Source organism: Rhinopithecus bieti, unplaced genomic scaffold (assembly GCF_001698545.2).
Source record: "Rhinopithecus bieti isolate Rb0 unplaced genomic scaffold, ASM169854v2 scaffold_14404, whole genome shotgun sequence".
Lineage (NCBI taxonomy): Eukaryota > Metazoa > Chordata > Mammalia > Primates > Cercopithecidae > Rhinopithecus > Rhinopithecus bieti.
In genome coordinates, this window is record NW_016807824.1 from 49,728 (window position 1) to 69,836 (window position 20,109).

A 20,109-nucleotide genomic window follows, 5' to 3' on the forward strand; every position below is an offset into this window, starting at 1 on the left:
GAGGAGGGAAGGGGAAGGCAGGAAGGAAGGGAGGAGGGGGGAAGAGGGAGGGGAGGAGGGAAGGAAGGAGGGAAGGAAGGAGGGGAGGAAGGAGAGGAGGAAGGAAGAGAGAAAGGAAGGAGGGGAGGAGGAAGGGGAGGAGGGAATGAAGGAGGGGAGTAAAGAGGGGAGGAGGGAAGGAAGGAGGGGAGAAAGGAAGGGAGGAGGGAAGGAAGGAGAGGAGGAGGGAAGGAAGGAGGGGAAAAAGAAGGGAGAAAGGAAGGGAGGAGGGGAGGGAGGAGGCAGGAGGTGAGGGAGGAGGGAAGGAAGAAGGGGAGGAAGGAGGGGAGGAAGGAGGGCAGGAAGAAAGGGAGGAGTGAAGGGAGGAGAGGGGAAGGAGGGAGGCAAGGCAGGCAAGTGAGGAGATTATCAGGAAGGATCACCGAGGGACCCTGAGACAAATCTTTAACATGTCAGATACGTGTTGTTAAACAATCCTTCTTCTGGCTGGTGGGGGTGGCTCATGCCTGTAATCCTAGCACTTTGGGAGGCCAAGGTAGGTGGATTACGACGTCAGGAGTTCAAGGCCAGCCTGGCCAACATGGTGAAACTCCGTCTCTACTAAAAATATAAAAATTAGTCGGGCATGGTGGTGCCTGTAATCTCAGGTCCTCGGGAGGCTGAGGCAAGAGAATCGCTTCAACCCGGAAGGCAGAGGTTGCAGCGAGCCAAGATCACACCACTGCACTCCAGCCTGGGTAACAGAGCAAGACTCCGTCTCGAGGCGGGGTGGGGGGAGGGAATCCTTCTTCCATTAAAATAAATGGGAGGATAGGAGCCAAGATAGGAGCCTTTCAGCCCATGCTGGAGGCTCCTGCTGCAAGCAGCCCAGCCCCAGGAGTCATTGTGCTGGGGGACTGTGACGCTGAGAGGTTTCTGCTCCGTTCCTCCGGGGTTCAGTCCTCGGGGGATGGTAAGTGGGCTCTGACTCACCCACCCTCAGCCCAGCCTCCTCCCTAGATGTCTCCACGTTGAGGTCTTTATTTTTATCTTAACAAAAGGACCTGCTTTGTTTGCTTGGTTTTGTTTTGCACAGAGACTCACACAGACTGGCTGTCAGGCCATGGCTATCCCTGCCTCTCTACCTCCCTGCCCTGGCTGCAGGGCCAGCCCTGCTGCAGCTGCCGCCTGATTCCCTTCCTCACCACCCAGAGGAGCTGCTCCTTGGGACCTCCAGAATTCCTCTCCTTGGTTTGTTCTCTTGTTTTGTGAAGCACACCCTCAAATAGTTGACTGTAAAAGATGTGAGGGTGGTGAACTTTTCTGGAATTTGCCTGCCTGAAAATGTCTTTATTCTTGTTTTTTAAAAGTAAGTCTGGCTAGGTGTGGACATCTAGGTTGCAAATGACCCTCCCTACAAGTTTGCAAGGGGCTGCTGCATTTCAGCCCAGCATCCCTGCTGCAGATGACAGGCCTAATACTCCAGGCTTGATGTGCACATCAGTTAGGAACAACTTGGGTGGCAGATGACAGAAAACAGCCAACTCTAGCTTAAACAAACACACTTTCATTTGTTTTAAATCACACACACAACAAAAGCTAGGATTTGGCCTGGTGTGTTGGTTCATGCCTATAATCCCAGCACTTTGGGAGGTTGAGATGGGAGGATCACTTGAGCCCAGGTGTTTGAGATCAGCGTGGGTAACATGGTACGACCCAGTCTCTACCAAAAACACAAAAATGAGCTGGGCATGGTGGTGTCTGCTGTCTTTATAAAGCTCATATAAAGCTGGTGCCTGTGGTCCCAGCTATTTGGGAGGCTGAGGTGGGAAAACAGTTTGAACCTAGGAGGTTGAGGCTGTAGTGAGTCAAGCCCTCACCACTGCACTCCAGCCTGGGCGACAGAGCCAGAACCTGTCTCAAAAAACAAAATAAAACAAACCTAGGGTTCATATGAGAGCACCACGAGGTCACTGGAGCCTTTTGTATTTTTGCTCTGTCATCCTTAATGGTTCGCTTCCCTACTCATGATCTCAAAACGGCTGCGGTGACTCCACCATCACATCCCGTGTCCTATGCAGGAAATGGATGCAAGGGAAAATATGTGCTGAGCAAAATGGGCATGCTTTCAGCAAAGCTTTGCCTGCTTGCTGGAGAAGAGACCTTCTCGCTGTAGGAATTTATCATGACATCTCATTGGCTAAAACGGTGTCAAGTGCGCACCATAGATTCTCCTACAGCCAAGGAAAAGTTGACCTATTTTTTTCTCACTAGATTTCTTGGAATTTATATTTCCAATTTTTATTGGAAATAATTACTTCATTGGCCATAGTTTTGTTTTCAGTAGTTTACTTTTTTGTTTTATTGTTCCTTTTTCATAGATCATTTTCTTTTCTTCTTCTTTTCTTTTCTTGAGACAGATTTCACTCATGTTGCCCAAGCTGGAGTGATTTGGCAATGGTGTGATTTCAGCTCACCACAACCTCTGCCTCCCAGGTTCAAGTGATTCTCCTGCTTCAGCCTCCCGAGTAGCTGGGACTACAGGCATGCACCCAACCATGCCTGGCTAATTTTATATTTGTAGAAGAGACAGGGTTTCTCCATGTTGGTCAGGCTGGTCGCAAACTCCCAACCTCAGGTGATCCGCCCGCCTCGGCCTCCCAAAGTGCTGGGATTACAGGCATGAGCCACTGCACCTGGCAGATGATTTTCTTTCTTTTCTCCCTCCCTCTTCCTTCCTTCCTTCTTTCCTTCTTTCCTTCCTTCCTTCCTTTTCTTTTCTTCCCTTCTTCCCTTTTTTGAGACAGAGTAATGGCATGATCTTGGCTCACTGCAACCTCACGTCAACCTTCTGGGTTCAAGCGATTCTTCCACCTCAGCCTCCCAAGTGACTGGGACTAGCAGCACCCAGCACCTGTAATTTTTAAAATTTTTTTTGCAGAGAAAAGGTCTTGCTATGTTGCCCAGGCTGGTCTTGAACTCCTGGACTCAAGCAATCCTCTGGCCTCGGTCTCCCAAAGTGCTGTGATTACAGGTGTGAGCCAATGCCCCAGATGGTATTTTTTTCCCCCAGGTTTTCCTAATGATACTTACTAGAGTTTATTTAGAACTCTTGTCTGTGCCCTGGATTATTTGTTTCTTTCAGCATCATTTTTTGCTCTGTCTCCCTGCAGCACCCACATTGATTCTGGGGACACATAATCAGACCACATCTCATTTCTGCCTCAAACCCCTGACCTCCAGAAAGCAAGGAAGTCCTCAGAGACTCAAAGAATCACAATGGCATTGCATTGAAACAGAAGGAAGGACCCATGCATCTTTAGCAATACTAAAAATCAAACACAAATAAGGGAGGGAGAGTTTTCTTTCCTGAATGATGACATCTCATCGGTGTAGCAGGGGAAACAGAACGAGAGAGCTTGAAGTGCTGATGTCAGGACTGAAGCAGGAGCATCCGTGGGGCCCAGGAGCATCGCCATTCAAGGGCAGCTAACTCTTCACCTACGGAAGCAGGCAGTCCCTGAGGACGAGGCACGGCCTTGACTGGAGACTGGATTCAGGAAACACAAAAAACAAGAGCAGCTCAAAGGAGCACCATGGGAGGGAGGATAGGACAGGACAGTGCAAGCGCTGTGGGCCCCAGCCCATCCAGTCACACTGTCACATATGAAAGGAGAATGCCGATTCGCCTACAGTACCAGATGCCTACAACTTCCTCTCTAAGGGGCCAAAAGCAAAAGACATGCATCTTGTTTTTAGAGACAGAAGAGAAGAGAGATCAAATGACTACAGCTCATCCTGGAACAACGTGGAGGTTAGGGGCGCCAGCCCCCATGTAATTGAAAATCCCCACATAAGTTTTGACTTCCCTGGAACCGAACTGCTAACAGCCTCCTGCTGACTGGAAGCCTTAAGGAGAACATGAACAGGTGATTAGCAGGCATTCTGCATTATCTGTGTCACATACTGTGTTCGCACAATACAGCAAGCTAGAGTCTAGAAACCTTAGTGGGCAAATCCCAAGGAAGAGAAAACGTACTTCCTCTTCCCTGCATGGAAGGGATCCTCCTAAAGGCCTTTGTCTTCCTGATCTTCATGCTGCAAGGCTGAGGAGGAGGGAGGGGACTTGGCCTCACTGTCTCAGGGGTGGCAAAGGCAGGAGAAAATCCACATGGAAGGGGCCCACACAGGGCAAACCCGTGCTGTTCAAGGGCCAGCTGTAAATGTGAACAGTTGCTGAATCCCGATGCAGGACACTGGCCGCCATGGCAGACAGTCCCTCAGGCATCCTGTGACCCCTGCGTCCCAGGCTCCTGCCCTGACCTGCTTCCTGCCCAGCAGAGCACAGTAGCGGCGCCTGCCCCATCCCACCCTACCCAACCCTGTTGGCAGCTCCACAGACTTCAAGGCCCCTCCTTCCAGCAGACTTTCTCCATCACCCCCACCTTGGGAAGCGGAGGAAGCGCCCTTCAGAGAGGCCCTCATGGCAGGGAGCTGAGGATGGCCTCCGGGGACAGCTCCCAAGGACCCAGGTCCTCCCTCTGACAGGGCACGGTGCCTGGAAGCAGAACCTGCCCCAGGCGAGCCTCAGGTGAGACCCTGGCCCTGGCTGACACCACATCCTCAAGAGACCCCGGGTCTGAGGCCCCAGTCACCTGAAATGGGTGCTGATAAGCCTGTGTAGGTGAAAACCCATGCATGTGCACTCACCTGTAACCCAGCCCTGGACAGATCCAGGGCACCTGTGAGAGCCAGTGCTCCCTTCCACAGCTTAGGACTTGCTGCAGAAGGCAGGGAGGACTAGCTGCAGAGCTAAGGCCACCCCTGGAGGCCTGGCCTGGGACACGCCCCACCCCAGCCGCTTCCCCTGTCTCTTCCCTCCTCTCCCTCTTCCTCTTTTAACTCCCCTCCTCCATCCTCTCCTCTCTCTCCTCTCCCCTCCTCCTCTCCCCTCCCTCCCTGCTGGGGAGGCCTCAGCCTCTGGCTGGTAAGCACAGCAGGAGCCCCCAGCTGTTGCCATGGACATGGGCCCAACACAAACACAGGATGCTAGGCTCCCCTGCCAGCCCTGGACCCCCCACCTCCAGTCTGGCCCTGTGCAGGGTTGGGTGGGCAGATGAAGTCATTGCCATGGGAGCCCCCTCTGCAGGGCTTCAGGGGGAGTGTTTATTTGGTCTTGTTTCCCTGGCAATCTCCTGGACCCCTGTTCCACTCCGTCCACCATCCACAGGGGCATTCCAGCAAAGCCGCACAGCCAGGCCCCGCTGACCCTGGTGCCTACACCAGCCCCTCCACCTGGCCTGGCCAGCCCCACAGCAGACCCCTGCCCAGAATCCCAGGCTATCAGACAGGGGCTGCCTCCTAAGGGGTGGATGGGGAAACTAAGGCCCTGGAGCCCGGCAGAGGCAGGACCAGGCAAGGCCAGGACTCTGGTCCCCAGCCTAGGCCCTCTGCAACCCCCAGCAGTGTCCTGTTCTTTCCCGATCAGCCCCCTGGGCCTGGCTGACCTAAGGCCACCTCCAGGGAGGTGACAGCTCTGCCCAGGATCTGCTCCTCCTGGGCCAGCCAGCCGCTGTATGCACTGGGCAGTGGGCGGGAGGGGCTTCCGAGGAGCACAGAGGCTGCAGAGAGAGCGAGCCCAGTGGGACTTAGAGGAGCAGGGGCTCTGGTGCATGTCAGGGGCACCAAGAAGATAGGCAGCATGGTCGGGGGACAAGATGCAGGACAGCTCGAGGCCACCCCCTTGTGAACAGCCACCCCTGGCCCCAGGATGAGGCCCACCCATGTGAACAGGCCCCGGGAACAGAGTGTGCATGCAGACAAGGTGAACCCCTGGGACCCCAGGCCCCAATGCAGGGGCTGCGGCCTGTGTAGCCAGATGGGGCAGGGAGTGAGTCTGAGCCTCCCACACCTCCAGACTCCTGCATCCCGGGGCCTCCTGGGCCACCTCCTTCTACCCTGACAGCAGCTGCCTCATGAGCTGGCCCTAGAGCACCTGCATGTGCAGCCAGACCCCATGGAGGCAGTGAGGACATCATCCTGGGGTCCCTAACAGTTCCCAAGGTCCATGGCACAGGAAGGGCAACACAGGACCCCACCACGGCCTGTCTGGGCTCTGGGGCACCAGACTCACTCTTTGCACCTTCCCCTCCTCCTCCTTGTCCCTCCTCTTCCCTCCTCTCCTTCGCCTCCTCCCCTACTCCTTCTCCCACCCTTCCCCCTCCTCCTCTCCACCTTCTCCCTCCGTCTCTGAAGTCAGTCTGGAAGGCCAGGCAGGATCCCACCCAAACCTTCCTGCTGTACACCCCAGGTCCTTCTGAGACATTACCTAACCGCGCCTTCTTACCTAATCCCCTAGCCATCCCCTGCCATGCCTGGAGGGGAGCCAGATGCCTGCCACCGCCCCAGCCGCCTGGGCCCAGCCAGCCTGGGCTCAAGCCTGGGCTTGCCTCTGGCCACCTGTGTGTCCTGGACTTGTCTCCCACCTGTGAATGGCACCTGAGACTGCTCAGCTAAAGTAGCTCCATGCCCTGTGGGCCCTGCTTTCCTCACCCCCGCAAGCCAAGATGGGGATGCCCTGTCGTCCAGAAACTGCCCAGGAGCATCTGACCTGTGCTCGAGCAGGTGAGGAAGCACCTTGCGGATTCCAAGGTGTCTCCACTCACCTGGTGGATGTCGTTGGATAGGGTGGGCCCAGGGCCAGTGGGAGCTTGTCAGCTGGAGGAGACCAGAGTGGGGATAGGGGCCAGGCCTCAATCACCCAGGAAAGGCGAAGTAGGAGACTAGAAAGGAGATGAGCTATGGCTCAGCACACACCTACAGCACTCAAGCACACGTGTGCATGCAGAGACACATGCATGATACAGACACATGGACATGTGCATGCATGTGCACCTACCCACATGGACACACACATGTGCACATGCATGCCCATGCACCTGTGTGCAGAGACACACATGACAGACTTATGGGCACATGTATGAACACATATGAATGTAGCTGCATGACTCCAGCCACCTATATGCACATATACATGCACTCACCCATGTAGACAGATACACAGACCCAGCCATACATACATACATGAAGAGACACAGACACAGATGCATAGGCCTAGCCATATGCATGGATGCATGCAGACACACAAAAGATACACACATGTATGCACATGCATGCACAGACACCAGTGCATGGAACCAGCCACACACATACATGCAGACACACTCAAGACACACATGCACACCCGGACACAAATGCATGGACTTAGCCACATATATGCATGTACACATGTGGACACATGCACAGACCCAGCCACATATATGCATGGAGACACATGCACAACACACACACACACATGTTCACATGTAGACAACACAAACCCAGCCACACAAACATGCATGCTTGCATATAAATGCACACAGACATGTGGACACATACAACACACATGCACACACACATAATACCTACAGACACAGATGCACTGACGTACAGACCTACACGAATCCAACCTCACACACACACATGTGCAGATGCAGACCAGACACACAGAGCATCCACCATACACAGGGGACCCCAGCCCAAACAACTGGACCCAGGACAAAGCGGGAGGGTTGGCTGTGCACAATGGCCTGTCCAGCCAGTCCACCCACCAGTGACTTCTCTCCTCAGCAGCCTGCATCCGGGTTGAATTTAGCTATGGTTTCACTGCTGTCACTCAGAAGAATGGTCTCATTCAGGCCACCTGCTCCCTGGCTGGACAGCTCACATCCCTCTCCTGCCTGGGCTCAGAGGCCCAAGCCCCCAACCACCCTGCCTTCCAGAGGCCTGTCCCTCCAGGCAGAGCAATCCAGCGTGGCTTCACCTGGCAGCGGCCAGAGGCTGAGGGCCAGGGACCGGCACCGGAAGCCCCCACCGGCCTCTTAGGAAGAGCTGAGGCCATGGGTCTGGAAAGGAAGCCTGGACTGTTCCCATCAGGGAGATAATCCCACATTCCTCAGTGGGCAGCCCCTTCCTCCCCGGTGCTGTGGTGGCCGTGGACCTGGATGTCTGGGAGGGCACAGACCAGACACAAGGTGGCAGGAGAGGGACAGGCAGGGTCTGGAGGGGCCAGTGAGGGGTTTCCAGCAGGGCATGTTGCAGTGGTGGGGCACCCACGATGTGGGCTCAGAAGGGTGATGGAGATGAGGGGAAGGTGAGGACTATGGGCTGGGAACTGGCTCCGAGTCAGGGAGATGAGGGGCTGTGCCCAGAAGACCCCCAGAAGCAGGGCTAGGGGATGATGAGGCTCTGCTGGGGACCCAGCACTACGAGAGTGAGAGGCCTCCTTCAGCTAGAGGCTGTGGGCAGGAGTGGGATGGAGCTAGGCATCTGAGAAGACAGGGCTGGACAGAACTTCCTGTGGCATCCCAGGCTCTCCAGCCTGGACACGGGAAGCACAGAGACCAGAGATAGCTGGGGCCACACACGCAGCCCGGAGATGCCTGCCCAACAAGGGTGTCCAATGTGGCTGGGAGACGGCTTCTCCCCCAGGGTTCCTTCTTAGGTCTTCCTCCTCCCAACGGTCCTCCCCTTCCCCAGATCCTCCACCCCAGGGCCCTCCTTCTCCCCAGGGTCCTCCTCCTCCTTCCCAGGGCCTTCCTCCTCCCAAGGTCCTCCTCTTCCTCAGTGCTGTCCTTCTCAGGTCCTCCTTCTTCCCAGAGTTCTCCTCCTCCCCAAGGCCCTTCTCTTCCCCAGGGTTTCCCTCCCCAGGGGCCTCATCTTTCCCAGGGTCCTCCTCCTCCCCAAGTCCTCTTCCCCAGGGCCCTCCTCTTCCCCAGGGTCCTCTTCCTCCCCAGGGCCCTCCCCTTCCACAGGGTCCTCCTCCTCCCCAAAGTCCTCTTCCCCAGGGCCCTTCTCCTCCCCAGGTCCTCCTCTTCCCCAGGCCATCCTCCCCAGGGTCCTCCTCCTCTCCAGGGTCCTCCTCCTTCTCAGGGTGCTCCTTCTCCTGAGGGCCCTCCTCCCCAGAGTCGTCCTCCTCCCCAGGTCTTCCTCCTCCCCAGGGTCCTCCTCTGTGCATACCCCTTCTCCCCAAAACCTCCCCCTTCCTCCTCCTCCCTGGTCCTTCCTCCTCCTCCCTGGTCCCGCCTCCCAATTTCTCCTCCTTCCCAGGCACACCTCCCCGAGTCCACCTCCTCTCCAACCCTCCTTCCTTGTCCTCCTCCTCCCAGAGGCCAACTCCTAGGCCTCTTCCTAAGGCCCTCCTCCTCGTCTCAGGCCTACAGAAGTCCCTGTGAAGGCAGCAGACTGAGATGAGGCTATAATTTAAAATACATTTATTTAGTGTTTCCATTTGTTTCTGGTTCTGTGACACAAAGCTGTTAAATAAATACATTCTCCACAGTCCCTCTGGGACAGGCCACACAGATGAGGTAGAGAAATCATTGCACGCACGGAGACTCAGAGCACAGACAGGGCCCCTCCCACCCACCCACGCCTGGCCAGAGGCCACCTGGGGGTCCAGGTCCCTTGTGGTGGGGCCCGGTGCGGAGAAGGTGGCTGGGATCCCCTGGCCAAGGAGCGGGCTGAACCCCTCCCAACAGCCCTTTCTCCTCTACTGCCCCTCGGAAGAGAAGCGCATGAAACAGGAGGCTCCGGCTGAGCGGCCTCTTCATCCAGCAAGACATTCGAATATATATTTGTATAGAAACCAACCAGCTAGCAGACATTTTTGGTCTGCCTTGTTTAAAAAAATACTTTTCTGAATATTTATGACATAGAGCTAAATGTGTTATTTGATTAAACATAAAAACCTTCCTCTGACTTGATGCCCTTCGTAGACCCAATAGTGACTGAGTAACAGTCTTGTCACGTCATAAGGGTGTGGCCAGCTATGCTGCTCAGGGTCCGGTGGATGTGGACACTGCAGAGGGCAGGGGCTACCACCCCTATCCCTTCTAGCCAGGCCTCCACGAGACCAAGGACAAACCCAGCGTCTTGCACCCATACTGCGGTCTGGGGATGCAGCTGCAGGCACGTGTTGGGGTGCTCTCTGAACCACAGGAGAATAAACGTTCTCATGTACTATAACACAGGGATGGCGGAGACCCACAGCAACATAAATAGGTTTTCTTTTAAAAACACAGATCCCCCAGCTTTCTGGAGACCCATGGGACTCTGAGACACCCATTCACTCAGTAGTTCCTGTGTCCATACCGGCCACCCACCCAGAACCCAGCCCACAACCATCAGGACACCCACAAGATGGAGCCCAGGGCGAGAGGCTCTGGAACCTAAGGCACCACTATGCCACTGACAGCACAGCACGGCCAAGGTGACCAAGCCAGTGCGCGTGCGCACACACACACACACACTGACCACGCCAGCATGCATTTACACAACACACGCTTATGCACATTGACTACGCCAGCACACACGCACTCACAACACACACACACGGATGCACACTGACCATGCCAGCACACACACTCTCACAACACACACACACTATACCCTCAAACCAAGCCAGGTCAGTGCAGGTCACCCTGTCCCCAGCACACACAACAGCAGGGCCATAACGCATGACATTCCATGGCCAGATGCGAGCCCAAGACTGCCTCTACCGGCATCTGTCCCAATCTGTCCCCCAGTGACACAGAGCAAGCAGCTTCCTCATGACATGACATGAACCAATCAAAGGGCTGCCCTGCCCCCTCACCATACCCACCCCTCCCTACCACCCCCAGCCTGAGAATCTGCACTGAGCCGCCTGGAGGCCGAGCCGTCTGCCCACAGGGTGCGGGCAGGGGCCGCCGGCTGACCCACCATGTGGCAGTGGCTGGCTGGCATGGAGCAGGGGGAGCTGGCTTCCAGAAGCCCGACGGGCTGTGGCCAGACGCAGGTCACTGTATTTCCTTAACTACACACAGCTATCTCCATTTAGTGGTTTCAAACGACTAAGCAGATCAGAGGCAGGGTTAGGAGGGAACATGTCAGGGACGGAAGGTGGGGCCCTCCTAGATTGGGGCTTGGTCGAGAGCAGGGAGCTGCAGCTGGGGAGGTGGCAGGGATGGAGAAAATAATAATTATTATATTAGTTAAATAATCATAATAATTTAAAAGTCACTGATATTTACTCCAAAGAGAAGTGCTCAACGTCAGAGGTCGGCAGTGTCCTCCGAGCCTGGGCATCTGCACGGCCGGGCCCTGGGAGTGCAGAACAGGCTGCGTCCTCTTCTAGTGGTTTGAGTCTCTGAAGACAGTGCTGGTGTTGGGGCAGCCTGGGCCAGGCCAGTCCCCAACGGGTGGCCCACATGGAGGCCACACGGTCACCAAGGTGCACCTGCTACCCATGCCTCAGAGGAGGTGGGGAGGGAAAGCCAATAGACTGGCATGGGGAGCCACTTTCCAGGGACTGGCGTGTTAGGGATGGGAGAAAGCTCAGAAAGCATTGGTGCAATGCTCTCGGGTCAGAGGGAGGAAGCTGAGGACCAGGGCACAAGCAAAGAGGTTGCACACGCCAGACCAGAACCAACTCCTGCCTCTGGGTCCTGGAGAGGGGGAGACACAGGGCTTGGACAGTCAACCCAGAAGACCCCCGGCATCCTGCTCCAGCTGTACGCCCCAATGTGCTAGAAAAGCCCCTCAGTCCTTGCAGGTGTAGACTCCTCACACTGCGTGCATGGCCCTCACCCTGCACAGCAGGGTTGGCCAGGCCCAGGGACTCGTCCCTTGCAGGTGTAGACCTTCTCGCACTGTGTGCAATGCCTGCACTCTGAGCAGCGGGGCTGACTGGGCCCAGAGTCTCAGCCCTTGCAGGTGTATACTCCTCACACCATGTGAAATGCCTGCGCCATGTGCAGCAGGGCTGGCTGGGCCCAGGGATTCAGCCTTTGCAGGTGTAGGCCCATTCATGCTCTGTGCAATGCCTGCACCCCATGCAGCTGGGACTGAGCCCAGGGACTCAGCCCATGCAGGTGTAGACCCATTCACACTGTGTGCAATGCCTGTACCCCATGCAGCTGGGCTGCTCAAGCCCAGGGACTCGGCCTGTGCAGGTGTAGACCCTTCACACCGTGTGCAATGCCTGCACCCTGTGCAGCAGGGCTGGCAGGGCCTGGGAACTCAGCCCTTGCAGGTGTAGACCTCCTCACGCTGTGTGCACTGCCTGCACTCCACATAGCAGCACCAACGCACCTGGCACTGGCAGGGCCTTGTCACCACCCGGCTCTGTGTGTTATGGCCGCGGCCGCAGCAGATGCTCTCGCAGTTCTTCTCGCGGTGGCACCTACGGCCAGCGGTGCCCGGGGAGAAGCGGCCGGCCAGGCAGAAGCTAGGCGAGTCGTCCAGGTGCACCAGCTCTGGAGTGCGGGGTAGCGGGTCACTGCCGCCCGCCCCCGAGGCACGGCCCCGTGGTGGGGAAATGGCGCCTGCCTCGCCTGCAGCTTCGTTGGTGGTGCTGCCCACCTTGAGTGCTGTCTCATACTTGTGCTTCAGGTGCTTGCCCACCTCATGGAAGGGCGCCAGCTGCCGCCAGCAGGTCCGCACCGTGCATGAGCCTGACACGCCGTGGCACTTGCAGGTGGTCTCCACCCCAGCCTTGATCACCTGGCAGGAGGGCATGGGAGGGAGGGCAGTGTGAGGGCTGTGCAGTGAGCAGACCCTGCCCTTGATCCCCAGAGGGACCCCGCACCCCCACCCAAACCCAGGCCCAGGCCCAGGCCCAGCCAGCGGGCATTGCCACTGCACATCTCACACCCAGCTCAGTCTCCTGGCTCATGGGGCTGTCCTACCTCCTCCAGGCTGCTGACTGCCCAGGACAGAGACTCGAGGGCTGGCACCTCAGCCCCCAGGGTGGCCACCCTTGCACCTCCACAAGGGGAGGCTCCTGCCTGATGTCCACCCTGAATCGGGGGCTGCCCTGAGCAGGGGCTGGACCTTCTGCCCCCATGCCCATAATCCCAGTCCTGCCAGGACTTCATATCTGCTCTCAGCACACAGCTTGCTGGACAGGTGAGGACAAGCGTGACCTCATCTAGTGGTGTACGTCTGAGCTGACTGCGACCTCCCTACCCCTAGTATCAGGAACCAGGTGCTACTGCACATGCAGATGCAACCCCCAGCCCACCGTTGCTGAGGGTCAGCATGCTGGGAGGCCAGTGAAGGCACTGCAGGAGCAGGGAGGCCCACGCTGCGGGAGAGAGGGGCTCCTGGGGAAGAGAGAGCTCCTTATACCGTGAGAGAGAGTCCAGGCTGGCCCCAGAGCGAGATGCACCCCTCACCCACAGCAGGGAGGGCCAGGCACCCACAATCTATACTGGGAGCTGCCACAGAAGCCTGGCTGGGCCTGTCCCCTCCCAGGACTTAGGGCCCCACCTGCAAAGACAGGCCTGGTGGGGAGGTCCCTTCCCAGGTGGGACCTGAGCCAGGTGGCTCTGCTCCCACGCCAGCAGCCCCCAGGAGGGCCGGCTCAAGGAGGATTAAGAAATGCAGCCACCTCTGGCCCGGCAACCGTAGTCACATTTAATGATGTTTTGCAGAGAAACTCGGACCAATTTAATTAAAATGTTGGTGACCCAGGCTCTGTGGAGCTAATGGAGCACCCTTCATGTTCCGACTTCTCATTAATCTCTTACAAAGCAGTGAAGAGGGAAAGGGGGGGTCATACACAAAGGAAAAGAAAGGGCCTTGCTTGGGGCTTGAATCTGCCTTCAAAGGCTGTCCCCTGCCCAAGAAGGTGGAAGGAGGCACAAGAGGCCCAAACAGGGGAGGCTGATCCTTTAGTAAGTGGGTGATTGGGTACTCTGACTTCTCAATCAAGTGGGGCTCAGAGCAGGGCTGGCTCTCATTACCTCACCCCTCCCCAGGCTGGGGCTCTATATTCCCAGCCTGCCTGGCAAATGTGAAGATGAGGGCAGGAGGCAGAAATGTCCCTCAGCTTCCAACAGAGGTGTCAACCCTGCCCATCCCTGTTCAGGAACTGTAGAGATGCTGGGGGCTCTGTGCAGAGTGGGGTTACAGGTCCAGCCCGGACTCCCCCAGACATGTGGACCTCGGCACTGACAGGCTGCAGGTGGCATGAAGGATGACCAGAGAGCTGGGGACACCCTGGGCCAGCCACCCCAATAGCCAGTGGCCCCTGGAAGGGCTCAGGAGAGAGCCCTTTTACCTTGATGTCTTTAGGTCGGGATTCTGTCTCTCAGAATAGAGGCCTGGCCACAGAGAGGGCTGGTGGGGCAGAATGAGACTCCCCTGACTCAGGTGATTCCATACCCCTAACCCTTCCCTGGGACCCCCTGCCCACCGTGCCTCCCACCTTGGTCTGTAAGGGTCACGTTTTCCTCCCACCGGTCTTGCTGACAAGCCTGCCAGCTGGCTGACAGGTGGGGCCCACAGTGCCATGATCCTGGTTAGACCGCCTAACCAAGGAGACCCTCCTGGAGGCCCCACAGGGACCGTGGGGGCCCCTCTGCAGGCAGACATGGCTAGTGCTCCGTTTGGTGGGTAGGAAGCCTTATGGGCATGAGAGGCTCCAGGACCATGGCTGGTACTGCACGGCCTCCACCCTCCTGCTGGGGGCCACTCCACTGTGTGCCTGCTCGCCCTGCTGCAGCCCCGACCCCAGCCCTGCACCCCACCCCTACCCCCCTGGCCCTCCTTCCTACCCCGCCAGCCCCATGCCCTGCCCCACTTACCTTCACACCCACGAGGTTGTTGTGGAAGTCCACACGGGCTCGCAGATCCTTGCTTGACCGTCTGCCCAGGAACTCCTTGACGAACTTGCTGCTGTACTTGAGGTTGTCTCCGCAGCCCCCCCACTGCCAGGCCTCACGGTTCTCCAGGTCGGGCGCCTCATCGCAGGTACAGCGCTCCATGCGGCCTGCGCTGCATGCCTTGGCCAGTGCGTGCGTCAGGCCAGCCGAGGAGATGGCATAGAGGAAGGCAGTCTCCTTGAAGCCTGGGATTGGCAAGGGCTGGTCAGTGAGCCCAGGCTGCCCAGAGTTCCCCCTTCACTGTCCTGCAGTCAAACCACCCCAAGAGTATGAATCCCACGTGGGGGCCCAGAGCATCTTTACTGGTGCTGCACTCGGGACAGGGTGTGGGTGTGCCCTGGGCACAGGGTAGGAAGTGCCTAGGTGTCTCCCAGGCGCAGAGCTGGCTGGGAGGAGAAACCAGAGCCTGCCATGGCCATGGCTCCAGCTCCGTGGTCAGTCTCCATCAGGGTCTCAAACCTCCCAGCCTCACCATGGGGCCATTGGAAACTCCTGCCTGCCCTAGGCCTTGGGTCCCCAGTTTTTACACAAGCTAGTGCAGTACGGTGGCACACGGCTACAGCCCCAGCTACTCCAGAAGCTGAAGTGGGAGGGTTGCTGAAATAGGCGGTGGAGAGCCCCTGGGAGGGGGCAGGAGGAGGCCGAGGTGGGAGGGTGGCTGAAATAAGGTGGTGGAGAGCCCTCATGAGGGTGGGAGGGCAGGAGGAGAGAATCTGCACAGGCAGAGCCCCCTGGGCACTGGGCCATCTGGCAGGAGTCGAGGTCTGTCAGGGCAGCACCGGGCAGCCTGGGGCCCCGTCAAAGGCGGAGTCAGCACACCCTGGCCACCAGCAACGACCATGCCTGTGCCTAAAGCAGGGCAGGGCAGGCAGCACTCAGGGAGGTCCAGGGGCTGCCCTTTCCAGGGCCTAGGCCCAGGAGCTCTGGGTAGGCTGGGCCCAGTGTCCCCAGGAGTGCAGCCTGAGAGGGGCCTCTTGGGACATGGACCAGGCCTGGGCTGCTGCCTCTGCCTGGGGCCTTCCTGAGGGCCAGGCCGGCCACACTCACCTCGCTTGAGTAGGCTGGCCCGGTAGCGGCCCTCCAGCGTGCAGTTCCAGCGCTCAAAGCGGAACTGGAACTGGCACTCAAGCGCACTCATGCTCACGGCCTCCACCAGCGTCTCTGCCACACCCGGGTCCCGGCGGCACATGCGCCGCTGCTTCCGCTCCAGCTTCAGCCGGTCGCAGGCCTTGTAGTGTGCCTGGGCGGCCGCCTCGGGCTCCAGGGTCAGCGGGAGGACAGTCAGGGGCTCGCTGCCCGTCAGCCTGGGCACAGAGAGGCCAGTGTGAGCCCAGCCCCAGGAAGCCCTGCTGGAGCCTGGCCAGGTGTCTCGGTGGCCAGGGGACAGGGGATAGGCATGTCCATCCGGGGGTGAGGAGCAGAAAGAATCCAGGATGAGCAGGCAGGGGAGTGGGAGGTGAGAAGGGCCTTGGCCCCCTGCACATCCATGGCCCCCACTCCAGTGAGCATGGTCGCAGCAACCACAGGGCTGTCTCTGCTGCCAACTCAACCCCCACAATTTCAGGGAGTCTAGCTGACTCTGGCTATACTGGACAGACAAGACGTCCACAACACACACAACATAAGAAAGAGGACAGCCCCGCCTAGGGCTGTGGGCAGGGAGGAGGCTCCGGAGCCTGAACCCCAAGCTATGCCTGATGGGCATCTGCCACACCCTCTACCCTCTTCGGCCCCAGCTGACCTGCAGGACCCCGCCTGAGGTCCCCCTACCCTCTGCCATGACCTGCTGGGATGTCTACGGTCCTGTGGCCCCCTGCAGCTTCCCAGCACTCCTGCAGTCTATGCATATGTCCCCAGGTTCTGGTTGGGGTCTCCCCACCTCAATGCCTGGGTGTGGCACTGGGAAGTGGCTCTTGGTTCTCTGACACTCTAACCCTCTCACCTCACCAAGCCTGGACATCCTCCTTTGCAGGACAGACCCCAGCTAACCCCTCCCCATAGGTCACCCCTGGGGGCCTCCGAGCTGACACACACACCATCCTCCATCTTTACACGAGGCCTTGCACCAGCCCCCAGCACTGAGGACGCGTCCCCAACCTCAACTGCTCCAGGAACCCTGCTCCACCCTACTGGATGCCCCCTCCCCCCAGCCCACTGCTGGCTCACCTGCTGCTGCTGCTGCTGCTGGACTTACTTCACAGGGCTTCCCTCACACCCCGCCCTGGCCCAGCCCAGCCCACATCGAGCCAAGGCCTTTCAGCCCTCAACCTCAAACCCTGACCCTGCCCCCATGTCACCTGTCTATCCTGGGACTGACCGAGCATGCTCTGCAGCTGTGTCAGACCTGCCAGCCCAGTGTCCCCACACGGGTCGACTGTCGGGGCCCCAGGCACCGCCACCTCAAGCCAGACTCAGCCCCACAGCCCTTGGGAGGGCACCCGCCTGGACAGGGCCAGGGCTCGGAGGCCCCTCCCGAGAGCACCACTGGACACATGCTGCCCAACTCACCCCCAGCAGACCTCAGCAGAGAACAGTAGACTCAGTACGTTCTGGGAGCCACCGGGGTGCCAGCTTGGGAAGGCTCCCCCCATACCCTCACATGGCTCTGCTAGACCCCACCACCCACCCGGAGGGAGTAGCTCCTGCCCAGGGGTGTGGAGGGGAGGGGCCCAAGAGGCTCCCTAGCACACCCCATCAAAGGCAAGGCCACACAGGTGACCCCTAGGCTACTGAAGGGCACTTGCCTCCAGGGCCACAGGCGCAGGCCACAGAGGGAGCAGGTAGAGGCCCCAGGAAGGACCCCATAGCCCCTCCACAGGAGCCACCCGCCTGGTGGGCGTGCTGAGATACCCTGCCCGGCCAAGCTGACATCCTGCTCCCTAAGCTGGGGTCTGCTCCTCCAGGATGCTCAGAGCCAGCCTGAGCCCCTGTGAGCCCTCTGAGTTGAGCCAGAGTTGCAGGCAGCAGGACCTGCAACAGCCCCCCAATCAGTCAGTGAGCCACCAAGGGGCACCGCGGGGGGGTCTTCACTTGGGGATGCCATGCCCGGGATTCAAGACACACACCCATGTGCCAGGCTGTCAGGGAGTGTGTAGAGGAGGACCCCAAGGGCCCTTCTAGCAAATCCCCAAGGTCCCCGAGGCACAGGTCCTGTGCAGCACAACAGGCCCCACAGGGAGGACAGGAGGGACCAGTCAGTCCTCCAAACCTGGACACTGCTGTGGGCTGAGGCTGGGAGAGGCCTGGGTGAGGGAAGGAAGTGCAGTGTACACAGGTCCCCTCAGACACCCTAGGGGTCAGGACAGGAGCACGGGGTGGCACTGTGGGCATCCATGCACAGACACCTCCAAGCCCCAGGGCCAGAGATGGGATGTCCCAGGACAGCTGGGCACACAGAGCAGGACTAGAGTGGGGCGCAGGCTGGGGAGCAGGGCCAGGAAAGCCACACCTCACACACAAGGGCAGCTTGCAGGTGGAGACCTCCATCCCTAGATGGAACGACACAACTGTGACCAGAACAGCCCTCAGGAGGACGACAGCCTTCCACCTGTGCCTCCCCCGAGGTGTGGACCCGCCAGGACCCAAGAGCCCCAAGCCACTGTCCCAGAAAACCCCTATGGCCAGGTCAGCATGGGCCCTCCACAAGCTGCAAAACCCAACTGTGGGTGTGGACAGGGGACAGGGAAAGAGGAGAGGGAGGGCGCTAAGAGGTGAGGGAGGGGAAAAGCGGAGGGGAGGAGAAGGAGGGGAGGAGGGTAGTGGATGAAGAGAAGAGGGTGAAGGGAGGAGGGCAGGGGAGAGGGCGAGGGGGCCCCATCTACCAGAGCCACCCCTCCCTCCCTGTCAATGGGGACTGAGGATATCAGTCTGCCCTGTCCCCTCCCTGTGGCCCACGACCTGGCCCACACTGGTCAGGGTGAGGCCCGAGCATGCTGGGGCACTGACAGCTGGTTTGACAGTGACAAGCTGAGTCCTCCAGCCTTCCCTAGGGCACTCCTGGAACAGGTAGACAGCAGGGCAGCAAGTGTGGCTGCACCTGGAGACTTGCCGGGCAGCCCTAGGACACCCCTCTATCAGAGGCAACTCCCTAAATGCAGCTGCAGGTAACTGACCCTGATCCAAGGACAAGCAGGGTGGGCAGAGTGAGCCATCAGCACCGGCAGAAGGGTGTGGAGGGAGGGTGGCCCCAGCCCAGGAGTGGCAAGGGATGGCCTGAGGCCCAAGGGCTACGCCCTTCCCTGGAGTAGTCACTGAATTCTGTGCTGCTCTGGCCATGGCCTTCTTAAGCTCCTGCCCCCTCATCTCTCCCACCCTTGGTGACCCCTGCCCCATGCCTCCTTCATTGTCAGGGTGGGCTCCACATGCAGCCAACTGAGGGGATTCACAGCACCAGGGGGTAAAGATCTGAGGATAAACAGGCAGACCACAGGCACCACAGGGCATGCTGGGGAACGGGGCAGGCGATCTCAGGGCCTGGGCCCAGCAGAGGAGGCCTAGACCCTCCTGACAGGCAGGGCTCTCTGTCTGCCACACGACAGAGCCACAGAAGGGCTGAAGAAGGGAGGAGTGGTTCCCAACACAACCTCAGAACAGAGAAGTTTTCTTCCGTGAGACTCAGAACCCAGAAGTCACCGAAAAGTGAATATATTTGACTACTTAAAAGTATAAAAATCTCTGCATAGCAAAAAACAAAAAAGAGGCAGTGCAGAGTCCAGAGACCAAGAGACAAATTACATCTGGGGCAAATGCCTGCAACTCACACCCCAGACCCAGGGCCGGCGCTGTGCACGTGTGTGTGTCTGGATGCATATCTCTTCCTATAAACCAGTAACAAAGGAACCAACTGAAGACAGACAAAGGGTATAAACCCACAGGCCAAGGGAAGGAAACCAACTGGCTCTTCAAACCCATGAGCCAACACTCAGCCCCACTCCAAGACATTCTCTGCCTGCTGTCCCAGCTGCTCCAGAGACCATGACAGGAGAGTTGTTTGAGCCCAAGAACTGGAGACCAGCCCAGGCAATATAGCAAGACCCCATCTCAAGAAAAAAAACTATATTGATACATTATACTTCGTTAATTAACAAGCACAAATCAAATGTCCAATAAGAATATTGTCAAGGACACGGGGAGACACTCTTCCATGGCTGGAATTTCAGACTGACACATCTAGGAAACTTTAAAAATAAACCACTGCAGTGGTCTGAATATTTGTGTCTTCTCCAAATTCATATGGTCAAACCTAACACCATCAAAGTGGTAGCATTAGGAGCTGGGACCTCTGGAAAGTGATTAGGTGATGAACAGGATTAATGTCCTTATGGACCTCAGGCTGGGTGCAGTGGTTCATGCATGTAAACCCAGTACTTTGGGAGGCCAAGAC

At 58.1% G+C, this 20,109-nt stretch overlaps 1 protein-coding gene across 1 annotated transcript; it reads right to left on the reverse strand.

Moving 5' to 3' along the window:
* Positions 1-9,275: 9,275 nt before the first annotated feature.
* Positions 9,276-18,437, reverse strand: WNT9A (Wnt family member 9A). Its single transcript, XM_017883859.1, has 3 exons — positions 15,774-18,437; positions 14,649-14,911; positions 9,276-12,561 (listed from the first exon to the last, which is right to left on the reverse strand). Exons 1-3 carry the CDS (start codon positions 16,429-16,431, stop codon positions 12,079-12,081), a joined length of 1,404 nt encoding a protein of 467 aa, XP_017739348.1. The 5' UTR covers positions 16,432-18,437; the 3' UTR covers positions 9,276-12,078.
* Positions 18,438-20,109: the final 1,672 nt, after the last annotated feature.

What these genes read in the sequence shown, in the direction of transcription:
- WNT9A (XM_017883859.1), bottom strand. Translation starts at nt 16,431, where the DNA reads ATGCCCATCAGGCATAGCTTGGGGTTCAGGCTCCGGAGCCTCCTCCCT. An exon ending in GGCCAGCCTACTCAAGCGAG is followed by an intron (nt 14,912 to 15,773) that starts GTGAGTGTGGCC and finishes TGCCAATCCCAG; the next exon opens with GCTTCAAGGAGACTGCCTTC. An exon ending in ACAACCTCGTGGGTGTGAAG is followed by an intron (nt 12,562 to 14,648) that starts GTAAGTGGGGCA and finishes CCCTCCTGCCAG; the next exon opens with GTGATCAAGGCTGGGGTGGA.